This window comes from Morone saxatilis, unplaced genomic scaffold (assembly GCF_004916995.1).
Source record: "Morone saxatilis isolate NCDOM2014 unplaced genomic scaffold, NCSU_SB_2.0 Contig24, whole genome shotgun sequence".
NCBI lineage: Eukaryota > Metazoa > Chordata > Actinopteri > Moronidae > Morone > Morone saxatilis.
Window position 1 is genome coordinate 17,013,916 of NW_023339807.1, and position 16,556 is coordinate 17,030,471.

At 37.9% G+C, this 16,556-nt stretch overlaps 3 protein-coding genes across 3 annotated transcripts in view; 2 read left to right on the plus strand and 1 right to left on the minus strand.

Moving 5' to 3' along the window:
• Positions 1 to 1,394, plus strand: part of si:dkey-260g12.1 (tumor necrosis factor receptor superfamily member 5) — a 5,278-nt gene extending 3,884 nt beyond the window's left edge. Inside the window, exons 8-11 of the mRNA XM_035672668.1 lie at positions 253 to 363; positions 599 to 624; positions 724 to 829; positions 1,026 to 1,394. Of these exons, the coding sequence (XP_035528561.1) occupies positions 253 to 363; positions 599 to 624; positions 724 to 829; positions 1,026 to 1,297 (515 nt within the window). The 3' untranslated portion in view covers positions 1,298 to 1,394. The remainder of the gene's footprint in view (positions 1 to 252; positions 364 to 598; positions 625 to 723; positions 830 to 1,025) is intronic.
• cd27 (CD27 molecule) lies at positions 1,391 to 9,204 on the minus strand. Its single transcript, XM_035672706.1, has 8 exons — positions 9,118 to 9,204; positions 7,585 to 7,626; positions 7,224 to 7,280; positions 6,728 to 6,869; positions 6,512 to 6,640; positions 3,780 to 3,956; positions 2,422 to 2,535; positions 1,391 to 2,248 (listed from the first exon to the last, which is right to left on the minus strand). Exons 3-8 carry the CDS (start codon positions 7,224 to 7,226, stop codon positions 2,136 to 2,138), a joined length of 678 nt encoding a protein of 225 aa, XP_035528599.1. The 5' UTR covers positions 7,227 to 7,280; positions 7,585 to 7,626; positions 9,118 to 9,204; the 3' UTR covers positions 1,391 to 2,135.
• Positions 9,205 to 9,228: 24 nt separating this feature from the next.
• On the plus strand, positions 9,229 to 15,848 carry tnfrsf1a (tumor necrosis factor receptor superfamily, member 1a). The gene is given in 10 exon segments (XM_035672726.1): positions 9,229 to 9,383; positions 11,305 to 11,409; positions 11,738 to 11,846; positions 11,990 to 12,115; positions 12,231 to 12,383; positions 12,504 to 12,582; positions 13,029 to 13,099; positions 13,532 to 13,689; positions 13,777 to 13,904; positions 14,035 to 15,848. Coding segments are annotated over 9 exon segments (1,179 nt in total). The 5' UTR covers positions 9,229 to 9,383; positions 11,305 to 11,340; the 3' UTR covers positions 14,321 to 15,848.
• Positions 15,849 to 16,556: the final 708 nt, after the last annotated feature.

Genomic DNA, 16,556 nt, shown 5'->3' on the forward strand with positions numbered 1-16,556 from the left:
CATCATTTCAAAATTAGTATTTGTCCCATTGGTTTATGACCAAATACCTGAAATGACATTCCCATCAGCCTCAGCTGTACATCGTGATTAGGGACAATTAGCAAATGTTAAAAGGCTAACAGGCTAAACTACCTTGGCAAACCTGCTAAATAGATTACCTGCTTTACAACACCAGGTTAGCATTGTCATTGAAAGTATGTTAGCATTTGGCTAAAAGCATGTCTGTTGACTCTTCGTTCTTCTTTCCCTCAGACAGCAGACAGCTGGCAGCCATCTTGTGTCCTGTGGTTGCCATCGGATTTGTGGCCCTTATAATCCTGTTCTTTGTTCGTCGCCCCAGAAATGAATCATGTTTCAAGCAAGGTCAGATGGTGTTTACACCCAGGGTTTCTGGTGTCACAGTTTAACCAATTGAACCCTTGAACTTTATGATCAAATCACTTCTGGGAAACAATAAACTGTTTACTGAAAGCCAGTTTAAAAATGTGACATTAGCTTAGCAAAGATAGGCTGTTGCTATGTGAACCATTTATATCATTTTTTATCAGCGGTGGCCATATGTGAACTGACTTTCTATTATTTATCTTCCGTTTCGCAGTTATTGCATTGCTGCTATGCAATGAGGTAAGTTGCTAATTTTAAAAAGCTTAATTCTGTCACATACAGCATATGGCATCATTTCTCTTTTGTTTGGCCCACACTGACGGACACGTTTTTCTTTAGGGAGGTAGAGATGCTTCTCACAAGTCGAAGGAGTCAACTCATCAGTTCCCCAGAGACTCATTCAGTGCAAAGCAGCAGCCATCATCCCTTTCAGCAGCCAATCTAGGTACTGATGAGTGAAATGAAGACTTTCATGTGAAATACTTGACTCACTTTGTGACGTTATTAATGAAATAAAAAAAGATGCACCTGTGATACTGTTATGAGTTGTAACTACTTGTCCCATTCTATAAATTGTATGTTAATGCACTCCTGATCAATTAAAACATTCCTGCTCTCTCTGCTTGTTTTTGTCTCTATAGGTCCAGTCCATGTCCACAATCCGGGCACGGTCATCTTTAGCTTGCTCAGTCAGTTTACAGGCCAGGTTGGTCCGACAATTGAAGGTGGGAAGACGATCGAGACGGGGAGTGGCGAAGAAGAAGACGAGAGAGACTGTCCCGTGTTTCATCCCACATCCTCTCCTAGTATTCATCTCTCTGAAGAGGAGAGGAGGGGAGAGACTGAAAGCATTTTCTTTCCCTCCCAGGAGCAGGGAAAGGACTGCCATGTTTCCAAAGAAGAGTCGCTATGATACATTGTGAAAACCAAGATTTGTGTTGGTGGTTAGGACCTCCAGCATCCAGACTGATCCTAAAAACATTCTTTTAAAGGAAGGAACCATAAAACTGTGAAACTACAGATGAGTGTGTAGCAGATTCATCCTTCTTTGGCAAACTGTGAATCACAGAGATGTGTTCTACAGAGATATTTTTATATGCAGCCTCTGGGAAAGCTTGAACCATGGGAAGAACAGCTGGAAGGTGATCTCTTTTGTAAGTTATAATTTAATATGTAAATATGTAAATATTCTTTAATGAGATCTCTCTAAAGTATTAGATTTAAATGTTTAATGTTGCATAAATATTAGGCATTTGATTACAATAAAGTTTTATTAACAAAACAAAGTAGAAATGTATCAAGTTAAAAACATTCACATGTTATATGTATAATACAACTGCAAAACAGAAAAAAAGTATATATACACATATAAAGAATATCTTTAACTTTTGTGTACTACAGTACATACCCTTTTATCAACACACTGCACAATTTCTATCTCGTGCATAACCACCACACTCTGTATTTCCAGATTTTCGAGATTTCAGATCCCTAATCTCTTTGTTTTTCATACACTTTAATCTTTGTAACGTCACAGATGTCAAACACTCGTATTTCCTCTCAGGAAAGAGCATCAGTCTTTCTGTGGTTCCATACGTCAGCATGGATCAAGTGACATTTGGTTTGCCTCCATTTATCATAAATGTCCAAAGCAACAAGAGATGTTTTGCATCTGCCACGTGTCACTAATTGCCTGCCAGTGAAATTTTTCAAAAGTTCAAGTTTAAGTTCAGGATCTAGTCTTTAACCCATCATACGTCAAGAGGTTGGTCACATTTCCCACATACTTCCTGGACAGGCTTGGATACGCTGTCGTCCTCTAGGAATGGTGGCATTGGTGCAGGTGTTTTAGCCAAAAGGTAGCCTGAGTAACAAGAGAATAGGGGAAGTTTTTTTTTTATACAATTGCATTGAAATACAAGGAAATAATGGCTTTAGATAACAAAAACATAAATTCATGAACATTATAAAATGATAAAAGTACTACACTTCCTGTATTTGAACGGGTTATGTGATTCATAATAATAATCTACTAACCGTGCTTTGATCGGATCCAGTGCAGAAAGGGCTTCATTTTTGTTATACCAAAAAAGCTGAGTATTACAGACAGGAGGATAATTATGATCAGGAACCATGCTGTATCTGTAAGAACTTGAGAGACATTTTTTTTAAATTTAGATGAACATCCACTGGGGAAAGAGCTTTTTTTTATCTTCACAGACAAAACCAGTAGTTCAGTGGAAATACTAAACTGTTCATACTTCAGATTAGTCAGTGAGCTCACTCTGTGGTACCTTATTTATTGCACTGTGGTCATAAAGACTGGATTTATAATCAGATAACATCATTTCTAATTAACTCGTGTCACCTTGTGTGTATGACCTTACTCCCTGGACACCGCAGAGTAAAGAAACAGTTGCTAACTGAGAACATATAAATAAATATTTATTTGTATTATTTTTAGTAGATTACATCAGCACCAAACTGTTTGAATTGAACTTGGCAACTGTTCCGAAATGCTCTACAGTACGTCGCCATGGTTACAGTGCTCTCTGTAGTGGTAGAACATGTTGCCACGGTTGCAGTTCTGGGGAGCTTTTTTTTAAAGCAGCAGGGGCGTAGCAAGTAATTCAGAGCCCCTTAAAAGAGCAAAGACCCCAGCGAAGCCTTTAAAGCAGTAATTAATATTAATTTAAAAATAAACTGTAAACACAACATTGGCATATTATCGCCTCAGATGTTAGCAAGCAATTGGCAATTTACACATCTAGCAGACACAGATGGCATTAGCATTAATTTGGAGTGATGTTTAATTTTTTCAACCCTCCCTTAAGGTCTGTTTTGTTGTGATCTTTTAGCTGCAAAATGCTAGTCTTTAGTGCTGGGCAGGTAGCATACAGTCGGTTAATATGAGCCTTTTTCTGCTAAAAAAAACAGCTGTCTGCTGCTGCTGGAAACGAGGTTGATGGGTAGCAAAACAATAAAATGATGTTGCTGAATACCAAAAGGATGAACTGAAAGACACTAAAAGTCCACACCCAACAATGATGTTGGCGCAGCAAAACCCAGAAAGGTTAGAAAAACAATTTATGGCAATGTGGTTACTTCTGTGGTAACCTTTAATCCTGGTGGTAGGTTTGTTCCCAGTGTTTTCCATATTCAAGAATCCAAGGATTCAAGGTTTTATTATTGTCAGATATAGTTACCTTTATACTACTTTTAAAAACAAAATAAATTCTATGTATTATATGCTGACTCTTATAGTGTTTGATGGCCACACCCATCCAAAACAAAAAACTCAGTTTATTTAAACAGTATGATGCTTAAAATGTAAAATGCAATTTCAACAGCTATGTGTCGAATTTGGTTGAATATGCGGAACAGAAGTATCCTACCTGTAGTGGATGAAGAGTTTTTGGGTGTGGTGGCAGGTGTGGGTGTGGTTGTAGGTTTGGTGGTGGTTGGTATTGGCACACACACTTTGCAGGGTTGTTCTCTGCATTCATAGCCAGCTTTACATCTGCACACGGTGTCATGGGTGCTGTTACAGGCTGACATATACTCCATGTTAGCTGTACAAAAAATAAAAAACAACAATATTCATTAAAAGATAAAGTATGAGCATCATTCTGACTATGTTAGTGTGTGTGACAAGCGCACAAAGGTTGTCTATGACACAAATCAGAAAATGAAAAATGACTCAGAAACAAGGCATGGAAGGTAATGATTCTGGCTTTAAGTCATAAGACAGTTATATTATCACTTGTGTTACCTATTCTTGAGGGACAGCTGTTATTTCTCAGTGAAAGCAGTATTTCACTTTGATGAAACATTTTCTTTCTTTCCGAATGCGTTAACAGGCAATGTGAATTCAAATTAACAAAGAGAAAACTACTTGTATGAGACCAATGGAGCCCTCATAGTCATCACTAAACATCTGTGTTAATAACCAATCCAACAGTTTATACTACTACTACAATAATGACAATCTTTTGTAGTATAGTCATTTAGGGTCATAGCTCAGAGAGAGCTTCAGTTGTTAGTGGTTCCATTTTTTACATGAACTGATGTAGACTGTCTACAGCTAAAACTTAATTATAACCTCAAACACAGACACACTTTCATTATGTTTGTTGGGTGTAATTACATTATTACTACATAGTTATCACTCTGCAGGTGCATAATATAATCATATGTATGATGTTGTGAGGTCACATTTCACCATAGAGCAATGAATTTGGAGATGTTGGAGCTGGCATCAGCTCTTTAGCTTGGTTGTTACCCCACCCACTACTTTAGTCTGCTGTCCCACGATAGTCTATTATAGCACAATGAAAAAAAGTCTTCAAATTGCCATTATTTTAAGTTTCGTTCTTGGATAATCCATAAAATATGCATATAAATGAGGACAGAAACCAGTATAAAAATGATGGGTGATTGTGGATTTAGAGCAGTAGATAGAAATTATATAATTTAAGGGGCTCTGAGAACTGAAAATGTTATACTGTAGGAAAATATTAACAAAGTTGAATGTTTGTAGCATAGTGCCTCCTTTGAAACTTTGCACATCCTGATGAAGACCATAGAATAACTAAATAAACGTTAATAATGTTGCAGTGCAAGAGCAGCATGTACAGTTTTTGTGTGGGTTGAATCATTTCCACTTAAATTAGTTTCCATTGCCGTTAATTGGCCTAAAGCCCCTGCATGTGTAGGATTAGAGGTTTTTGACATTTTGAACACCCACCATTATCCCCCCAAATTCTATTATCTTCTATCAAAGAGTTCTGTATGTAACAACAGCCTTTAAAAGGTTTGTTTAAAGCTGCACTGTTAACGTTGGATTCAAATTGGCTAACACTGTTATAATATTTAAAGAAAGCATCTTGTTGCTCATGTAAAAGTTAGGCGCTGCTAAAATATTCATGTACCCAAATTTCAGACTGAGAATTACATACTTTCTCTTGTGTGTTTTCTATATTCTATGTTTTCCACAGTGACATTTAAAAATAAGCATAACAGGCTGTTTTTGCTCACCTGTAGCAGGGCAAAGACCTGAGTAATAACCTATAATATGACATTTATGTCTGCTGCTCTTTCCGATGTTTACCACTTTTCTGTTTTTCTTTTTTTCCACTGACATGACAATGGTCTACTTTTTGAACCTCCCCCTGTCTTTACCACTATTGGTGGGCTGTGGTGCCTATGCTGGTTTAATTACCATGAAAACATGAACTTCTGCTGCAGAATTTCACCATAATAACCCCCAGGCTGGTTCACAGAGGGATTCTCAGACCCCCCATCACCTCTTCCTTTTAATCTCTGTCTGACTGTATCCCACCATGAACACAGAATGGGAAATCCCCTTGCATATGTGACCTTAAGTTACTTCTCTGAAATCATGATCAGACAGAGTTGAGTAACAATTAACAAGTTGTTTTCTCTAAGGTTTTGTGCCTAACTGGACAAACTTGGTGGTCGGGACTGCAGAGAAATGATGAATCACTCATATACAGTATCATTCACAGATATCACACACAAGATAAACAGCAGACCACAATGTTAGGGGGGAATGGCAGATAGTATTTTTGTAGTCATGTTTAATAATAGATATGACCGCATGAGATCTGCTGCTCTGTTTAATCTCTATTTTTTAGATTGTTCAAATTTTCTTCTTCAACCTGAATATCTGACAATGAAACAGGCTAATAATCATATTTATGTATTGATATTGTACTACAGCTATGAATAACAGACTGTTGCTATGGGCGTAGTTCTGATCATAGACTCTGGAGGACCACAGTGGAAACAATAGAATATTTTTTTAAATCAATAAAATCATTTTAAATCAATATTTTGTGTCAAATTATGGATTTATTTAGTAAGTTCTTTGTGTAATAAGCAATATAGGATCTTGGATCCTTCTGTCTGGGGTTTATTTTACAATAATGCATTATCCCTTACATATAATATCATATAAGACTTAATAATAATTATTGTTCTCAATTATATTATGTCAAGGCTATTTCTGTTGTAGGTCTAAAAGTATAATATTCACCAAGTTGTTCACAGGTTTCACACATAGTTAGCACCTCACCCCTAAGACAAAAGCTGTGAAATTACTCACGTTTATTGCAACTTGTACAATGTTTGCAGTATAGCTCCACGTTGTAGGTATCAGCGTAATGGTCATCCATGCAAGTTTCACATGTAATTTGACATTTCACATTTTGTGAACGCCGAACCATATATTTACCTGTAACACACATACACAGTAATTTACAGTTATAATAACTTGTTTGCATAAAAACTAGGAAATCAATACGAAAAGAAGTAATTGTACCTGGCTGGCACTTGTTACAGCAAAACTTGGAGTCTGTCACTGGCCAGGAATATTGTGTGTCATTGCACTGTAAGGAAAGCACAGCAGAGAGGAAAGACAGACTGCACAGGATAGTAAAGGCAAAATGACAGAGTTGCTGCATCTGGGAAGGAGAAGAGGAGGGGTACGAGCAGAAAGAGGAGGAGGAGGAGGAGGAAAACAATGATTTATTATGTCAGATATATTCACATACTAACACCAACAGATACAGAGTGAAACAACATAAATCTTCTAGAAAATGACTAAGGTCTATAGTGCATACAATATAGTCTATACAGACACATTTAATGTGAAAAAGAAATTCAGCCCTGTACTGATACAAACATCTATTAACTTTACACCCTACTGCAGTTGAAATTACAAGAACATTAACTTACAAATCTACTAATATTCAACACAACAGGACACTTTTATTTAACAGCACTGGCCGAAATGTATCACTTCAGTCTTCACTTACCATGGACGAGAAGGTGAGAGGAGATGTAACCAGGGACCCTCTGAGTGTGAGACTGAACTGGGGACCAGAAGCGTGTCAGGGGATTATTCATCTCTGTGATGACTCATCATGAAAGATGAAACATTTTACTGATCTTTTTTAAATCTCCCTGCCCTTATCATTCTGACTTTCATCCTGTTTCTTTGTTACGACCCCAAAAACATGCCCCCCCTCCAGCCTCCACTGTTTTCCACAGGCACCATCTGTCTCGTTTCATCCTAAATCAATCTTTTGGTTGCTTTCTCTCTCTTTCTTGAGTCTGCCCCTTTCTCTCCTTCTTGAACTTGGATGACAAGGTAATTTCAGTAAAAATATCACATACCACTCATTTAACTTCCAGCCATCCTGTTGCTCTTACAGAAAGCTGTTGAGGAGATAAACATTATTCCAGGAAATGACAATATGCTGATGATGCAGTGCTGTAACTTTATGACACATGAGTGTGTGATAAAAAGGAGATTTCTATTAACAATACCAAATACAAAGATAAGACCAAAATTCTTAATTAAAAAGTGACATTAGTCACCTTATTATAAATGTCAAAAATCATCCTTTTGTTTTTTAAACATGACTTCTTGACTTTTTTCTTGACTTCCAGTGTGTTTTTGTAACTGTAAATTGTAATAATTGTCTGTTCTTCTTTCTGAGGCTTTTCTTCAGCCTGTCCACCATTCAGCTGTTAGTTCACTTCACATCACCCCTGTCATTTTTTACAGAAACCAGGCCACAACACGTGACCTCTTGTCAACTGTGAAATGGGGTCTAAGGTTGACGAAGCATCTGAAAGGGGCTGCCTCCAAGGCCAAGTGTGGCTCTCGGCGAGTGGCGCAAGTACAGGGATGACTGGAAGAGAGATGACTTAGCATGAAAGCTCCACTGAACTGACTATTCTATACCTAGTCATGCCTTTAGTGAAGTTTCAGGATTAGGATGCATGACTGTAACGATTCGTATGTTTAGATTAGAACTTCTGAGGGATCTTTGCCAGGAACATGTCAACCAAGTTGTGTTGAGATAAATAGATACTAACTAATCCACATGCAGATTCATTCATAGCTCAGTCCAATTGTCACAGTTGACCTTACAGGCTGTATGAAACTCAGCAGTGTGGGTGCTTGCACGTGCATGTATGAGAAGACCAACTTAAAAAGACTGTATGCCACATGGCAATGTTAAGTATTACACTGCCATTATACAGATAGAGAGAGAGAGAGAGAAGGAGGAAGAGAGCGATCAAGGATGTGGTTTTTCTGAGGAAGTGCTTGTCTTGCTCTGCTGACTTATTGCTGAGTTATTTCATGTACTGTACCAGCAATGTCACGTGAGGCTACACTCTGCTGGCCTGCTGAATAAAGTACCAGCCTATTGTCGTACCTAGGGGGGCCTGTACCAGCCTATTGTTTTAATTATGATCACCATAATTAAAGGTGCCCATAATTACAGTGCATCAAGTTCTACATTGTCTGCACTTACTCTATATAGACATTTACCCAAATTAAAGGAGAGTTTCCACTATGGACCCCGAAATACTATATTTATTTTATTTTTCTCAATATCTGTGAAAATTAATTTAAATGAAATTAAAATTCAATTTCTTAAAATCCATCGGTTTCTCTATCTATCCCTATGTATTTCTTTAATTTGTAATTGCAAATTCCTGATATCTCCCTGGAATTTTCATGATATCGAATGCAGTTTAAGAAGGGGTTAATTAAGGTAATCTTGCACAAAAAAAGAAGAAATATGATAAACTTATTATTATTTATATTATTTAGTATTTCTGTATCTCATTCAACCTTCTTTTACCTTGGAGTGAAGTAAGGAATGATGTGCGGACTGCTATACACTGACTCACCTGTCTTGTTCGTTACACTGCAGTAGTTAAAGTGTGTGTTTTTCTCGGAGATGCCTTCTTGCCAAACTCTGCCTCACACGAATTCCTTTAAATGAGGCTCGTGACCAACTACTTCCCGTCTGAGTCCGCCTCCGCTCGTGCACAGAAGACAGGGGGACCGTCGCGAGGCTCTCAGCTCAAAAGTTAAGTTAAATTAAAATATACATTAATGTCGGTCTATGGACACATGAAGTGAAGAGATATCCCTCGTTATAACAGTTATCCAGGTAAGTGAAGGCAAAATACCTCTGCATGTCAACTATGTGGGAAGAGGAGATTCATATCAGGCTGTGGTGGGCGTTATGTGGTCTATAGCTAAACCGAAACCAGTGAGACAAGAAACAAAAACAGTAAAATCTTGACTGTAGATTTACCTTTTATATGCGTCAACGTTATCTGTAAATGCGAAAGTCATAAGATTGAGTTTTGAGGGTTTTAAAGTTGTCAAAAGTTCAATCTTGAAGAGGTTCAGTGTGACGGGGAAGTTGGGGGTGAAGCTGCCAAACAAGTGGCGCAGGAATATCAGAGCCGTTTATTAAAATTGGCTGTTGACCAATGTGTTCATTTTGTCTCTACTAACAACATATTGAATAAACTAACCGTACATACTTTTCTCTTTAATGTGTGTTGAATGCCCTTAAACCACCTATAAAGGGCATTTATGGTGGATGACCGTTTTCGAGACAACCTTAAGTGACTCCACTTAATGACACAGTAAAATGAATAATTCAACCCAAACCTGACAAACCCTAACGTCATTAACAATCAAAAAGTGTGAGCGCCATTTGTGATTTTAACACTTATATGTACACACATACCAGGAATATACCAGTACAACAAACTAAAACAGTTAAAACAAAACTAAAATAATAAATAAAAGTGTTGAATAAATGTGTTTAATATTAAACTAAATTAAATAAAGTGGCTTTAACTTTTTTATAATCAAAATAGCAAATTAATTAAAAGAGTCTTGCTCCAAAGCCGACCTTTCAGGTACTTTATTTTGTCTGCTTAGGTGTTAAAACCACCTCTGAATCTTCAGCCCACTCCCCTGTATTATATAATGCTCACTCGAGTTACTCCACACACTTGTGAACTGGACTACAGGAAAGCTTTTGATTTTTCCACATTTATTGCTTTGAGCACCTGAAATGAAACTACCTTGACCTCCATTTTATTGGGTTGGCAGCAGAAATCTTAGAGGTGGATGTCTCTAAAATTCCAGGTAAATTGTCCCTTAAGTAGTAAGTAAAGACATGTTTTCCTCTTGTATGTTATCTTCCTAAAACATCTAGAGCCACTCAAGTTGTTAATTGACACACCAGAAAGCATTTATAGATAAAGAATTGAGAGAAAACTTGCTGACATGGCTCTTTACTACTAGTGCCTGAGTAAAGGCCATGTTGTCAGAAATCAGAGGTTTAGCCTTGTTAGTCTGGTCATTTTATGTCTTGTGAGGCTCAGCTGCATATAGTCAGACTTGGTTCCGCCTTAATCACATATAAAGCTATAATCAGATGGAATTGAGGCTGGATTACTAACTGGGTAAAATGTCACCTTGTAGTTTATGTTAATATTCCCAGAGTACTACTCAAAATGTAAACCTGGGGTCGGGCAGTGGAGTGGAGAATGGGAGGACTGGGGGGGTTAATGGGACCAATAATGGAGCTCAGCAGTTCTTTATTTACCTTAATGGATTTACTTGGAAATGATTGCACTTAGACTCATTTTTCAATGCAAAGTTGGCTAAAGTATCCTGTCATGAACTGTGGTGTACTACAAACTGTGACCTGTTGGTGGTGCCAGATGAAAGGTGCATTATTATTATATATTATCTGTTGTTTTGTATACATCATTTGGTGGCAATTAATGTATTTGTAAAAATATTTCACAGAACAGCCAATTGACTGACTGACGTTGACATCCCCTTAGTGCTGTTGAGTTAGTTTTTCAATGTATGACATTCATTTGATTTAGTTGTAAATTTAAGGCATTAAATAATTAGTTTTAAATAGTAGTGTGTGCAGCTAGAGCTTATTGCCTACCCATCGTTCAGCAAATATGGACTCAGTAATTTAACCTCTGTGAGCTGTTACATTACTTTTTAGTTGGCTGTTAGAGGTGTTATACAGATTGTTTTTCTTGCAGGTGGCTTCAGATGGACTGAGTTAAACCTGTAAGATAATGGAGGGAGGTGTCCACAGAAGAAGATGGAATAAATACGTCCCTGTTGGCTCAGTACTGCTCCTTATGGTATGAAATACTTTGAAAATGCATGAATATATGAAAGTGCCTTGTAATGGACAACAGAGCTTTGCTTTATATATTTATTGTTGTTTAACTTCAATTAATGGCCCGAGCTTTTATTTGCTTCGAGCACTGAACTCAACCTGCCTTTATTTGGAACAGGTGTCTATATGGGACAGGCCTTTAATGCCTATGGGACAAAGCTCTTGTTCAGCAAAGAGGGGAAATAGTATCAAATTGTTTATTTAAATCATCAAGAATAGAGATAAAAATTAGGCTAGCGAATAACATCAATGCTTTTAACTGAAGTCTTACGTTCTGTTATATGTTGCAGTGCATGTTCATCCCTACATCAACATTGTTACAACCGTCAGAGGAGCAGAAATGTCCAACTGGGGACTATCTTACTGAAAACGGAGTTTGTTGCAACAAATGCCTTCCAGGTACTTCTTGGCGTCCTGCACATCATGATTCACAGCAGCATGTTCATTATTTGAAATATCACACATGCAGATTTCCTCTTCTACTGTTAAACCCATTTTACAAAGTCTTAACTGTGCTTACATGTAATGGTTATGTTTTTCAGGTTTTAGGCTTGAAGAAGACTGTCAAGCTGAAGGACTAAGATCTAAATGCACACCATGTGCCACTGGACTATACACGGACCAGGCCAACTACCAACGCAACTGCAGAAGATGCAAAAAGTGTAAAGGTAGAGTAACATAATATCTTTTCCTTTATCAGTGTGACCTGTTTTGATTTCCCACTCTTGTATCAGGTGATGGTTTGCTTTGTTAACTTATTCTTTCATTTGAACTTTTCTGCAGCAAAGCACGAAAGAGAGGAATCACCTTGTGAAGCATACCAGAACACTAAATGTCGCTGTGTGGACGGTTATTACAGATCTTATATCGACTCAGAAACCTACGAGTGCCTCAGATGTAAAGTATGTGGACCTGACGAAGAGGCAAAACAGACATGTAAGTCTAATGATCTGCAATGTAATAAATGATACTCAGTTATGTCTATGTAAAAGCCTCTTATTTATGTGGCTTATTTGCTCATTTCAGCCTACATAGAATTATTCTTGTTGTGCACAGGTACACCGGAGAGCAACACTGTGTGTGAGTGCAAAGAGAACTACTACAGAGTCAACAACAAGTGTGAGCCCTGCAAGAAGTGAGTGTACTAACATGTATGAGCTTGTACATGTATTGTTCCCTTCCTGCTGTTTCCTTAATGGGGAAGTTGGTTTGTTGAATTGAAACTTTGTTCAATATTTCCATTTGTTGGCAACAGAAGAGAGAAGTTACACTGAAGTCACTGACATTTTAACATTTGGGCTTCATCATGGGTTCATACATATTCTGTTTATGGTCCACCAGTATATATACATGTACACATAAATGAATAAATATCTTTTAGACATTCGTGACAAACTGTTGGTGATTTTACCCTACATGTTCCTGTGTAGATGTGACTGTGAAACTGTTCTTAAAGTGTAAACGTATCAGTTGTATCAACACTGGCTGGTGTTAAAAAAGCGTCCTATGTGTTAATCGCTTCCTCTTTATATGTGCTACTTCCTCTTCAATGTTGTGAAACATCCTCTCTGTTCTTCACAGTTGTACCCCTGAGTGCAAGCATCACTGTTCGTCACCTACTCTGAATACAAAGGGTGAGCACTTGTAACATTGTATTGATGCATTGTACTTATCATGTCAGCTTTTATATGAAAGACTTAATACAATCGTTTCCAGAATAACAATAAATTTAATATAGGAATACAGTAACCTTACATCTAGCCTACATGGTCATACATTCTCCTCTTCTGGTATGTATTTTGTTATGTGTAATGAACTACAGCCGCACTGTAGTGACAGTGGTGACCAGGTATTGAACAACAGTCTGACATGAAGGGTCAACTGTAACTTAAACACAGGTTCACTGTCCTATGGACTACCATATATAACATATATCATATATGGAGGATAGCAGGGATAGTAACTGCTGTGTTCTTGTTAGGTTTTATAACATTAGCATTAACGCTTTTTTAACATGTGTCCATCTTCATGTCTCGTTCCCTATGTACCTGTACGGATCCTTATGAAGCTCCTGATATTAAAAGGCAATCTTATTAACATAATTGGAGGATTTTTAGCTGTGACTCTGGTATTGTTGGTGCTGGGTATTGTCATCACCCACGTGGTGACAAAATGGTTTACCAAGAAGAAGTTGCAGAAATCATCTTCCCAGCCATCTGACGTCTCTCCAGACTCATTGGAGGTACACTAATCTAACTGTCTGTGGTTACTTATCTCTGCGGGATGCACGTCTACAGTCAATAAAGTTTGTTCTTTCCTTGTCTTATAGGTCCTGGTGCACAGTAGAATTCAAAAGGAACCTTCAAACAACAACAGTGTCAAGGCTACTCCTTATAGTCCTGTGAGTGAACAGGAGCAGCCGCTACACCTGCCTGACTGTATCCCCTTGGAAATCAATCAAGTGTATTTTATGCTGCACATAGCACAGTGCATGCTCCGATGGTCCAGTGTGTCTTGGCTGAAACATACAGAAAACTGTTGTACTAACTCTTATCTCTTCCCCTCAACACCCCCCTCCCCTCACCCCAGTCCCTGACCTGATCTACACGGTGCTGGATCTGGTTCCCGTGCTGAGGGTGATGCAGCTGGTGCGTTCTCTCGGCGTGAAGGATACAGAGATCGAACAAGCGGAGCTGGATCATCGATTGTGCCGGGAGGCTCACTACCAGATGCTACGAGTGTGGGCTGAGAAAGGCTCACGGGCAGGTGAAATGCTGCACTGGCCCTATTTGCAGGAGTTGTTGGACAAACTGAGAACGATGCACCTGGGAGGGGCAGCCGAGGAGCTGGAGACAAAGTATGGCATTCAGTAATTCTGCAACACATGCCAAGTGAAACAAAAAAACCAACACCAAGTATTGTTCTGTTTAGAGACTCTATCGCAAACGGACACGGTGCTACCACAAAAGCAGATATATTTCACAGCCACCAACATCACTGGGCATTCTACCTCTCCTGCTACTCACTGAGATGACAAGATCAAACTACTGAGAGCAACAAATCAAAATGTTATTTTGCACTGAAAACTTCACTTGCAATTTGTGAAGAAGTTTTAGAAATGTATATATTTTTGTTAGGAATAATTTGGGGATTTTGGGAACTGGGCTTATTCACTTTAGTTAGTGAGCTAAAATACACCTACCAATACCTTCAAAGCTCACAAATATGTGTTACATCTTGTTTGTTTAATCTGTACAAAAACAAAGTGTAATATGCTAAGCTAAGCTAATGGGCTCCAGCTTTGTATTTAAGATAAGATAGCTTTTATTGATCCCTGACTGGGGAAATTCACTCGCTACAGCAAAACAGAAAAAAAAAACAAGATATAATGAAAATAGAAGCAATAAAATAAAAGCTCTATGTACACTATGTACAACCTTTTTATATAAAGATGTGATTGATATGAAACATTGCAGAGGTCACAGCAGGAGGTAGTGGCATGGTGTGAAAATAAATGATTGCACAAGAACAAAACTAGATATAATAGAACAATATAAAGTATAGGTCTAACATTAATAATGACTGTGTAATGTATTTGTATTTTACATTACAAACATGAGGGTGTGAATAAGCATATTTTAAGTAGACAGTCTGATAAAACTTCGTAAGACACACAGTTTCTTTCATATTATGATTTCATACTTGGCTGATCTTTTTTTTAATCTTTTTTTTTATGACATGAATTCATGATTTCACTTAGGACATGCATTTTATTCATTTATTGGTTTTCTTTTACTGAATAGCAAACTGTATCCATTGTAACTGCTCTATCATTAAGCTACTCTGTTTTAGTTATAGTGCAAACATTTGTTTAATCATTAGTCAGAGCATATTTTGTTCATTTGTTACTTTGGAGCAAAGGGAAGTACAAAATCTACTGCTGGCCCTTCAGCCATAAAGTTAACTGGTGATGTTTTCCTGATGATACTGTATAAACAGTGCTTGTCTTGTTATGGGAACCATAACAAAGTTAGGGAGGTTTGCAGTTCCTACTTAATGTAGACCAGACCCCTGACACTTTTAACAGGCTTTTCACAGGCCCATTCCTTTAAACCCCATCAGACACATAAGCATTATTCATCACTGTTGGAGAAAACCGGACACGCCTTTTCTCAGTATGCTTCAGCCAAACAGCTTGTATAATACCAGTCTCAACCTGCAGATTGAGATACGAATCAGTCACACTCCAACTCAATGAGGATGTGTTGTTCCAAAGAACTTTTTATGCAGTATCAAACTATAATATACTAACACACCATTTATTGAGTAAACAATCAATATACAACATATAGAATATTTTTTTGTACTTAAATAATAAATAATAAATGAATATCCAATTTACTGTCATGTGCGTATCTGAATCGTTCCATAAATTTGTCTGAAGGCAGACAGCCGACATTGATAAGCTGAGAGAGCATGTGGGGGTGTGTGGATAAACTGTAAAGAGGATGTAATCGTGTGTTTAACTTCCAACCAGTCATGTAGCCAGTCTACATTCCAGCTTGAAGCTTTGAACAATCACGATCACATTTTCAATGACATATTTCCTCCTATATGTTTGACTTTCTTTTGATCTTTTCATCTTGCCATTTCTTTCCCGTAGCCACATTCTTTTGACCTGTGCACTTCCCTAAAAGTTCCCTATATGACTCACCTCTTCGTACCTGCATCCATTTTACTGTGTTATCAAACACCAGATTTCCATGGTTGATTTCACATCAGTGCCTCTCTTTATGTATTGAGCAAAAGAAACTGCTACACTGCTGTATGAAAACACACAAGACCTCCCCTCTTCAAATGATTTCCTCCTGTTTGCTCAGGGTGATCAATAAGCCTGATTGACATGAAACAACAATAGATCATCCTCAAGGAAATCAGTCACCACCTTAGCTCCACTAAGCACTTTTAACTGCGACACATTAACCAGCCCTTAGAACTGATTGTTAGCTGCGGAATCTAGTTGTTCCCGTCGGGCCAGTTGCAGTGGGCAGGGGTGCAGGTGAAAGGAAGAGAGGGAGGGACCGAACCAGACGGAGAGAAAGAGGAGGA

Coding starts and splice junctions, on each gene's coding strand:
- cd27 (XM_035672706.1), bottom strand. Junction 3,957..6,511: donor TTGTACAAGTTGCAATAAAC/GTGAGTAATTTC, acceptor TTTTTTGTACAG/CTAACATGGAGTATATGTCA. Junction 2,536..3,779: donor AAACTCTTCATCCACTACAG/GTAGGATACTTC, acceptor ATGTCTCTCAAG/TTCTTACAGATACAGCATGG.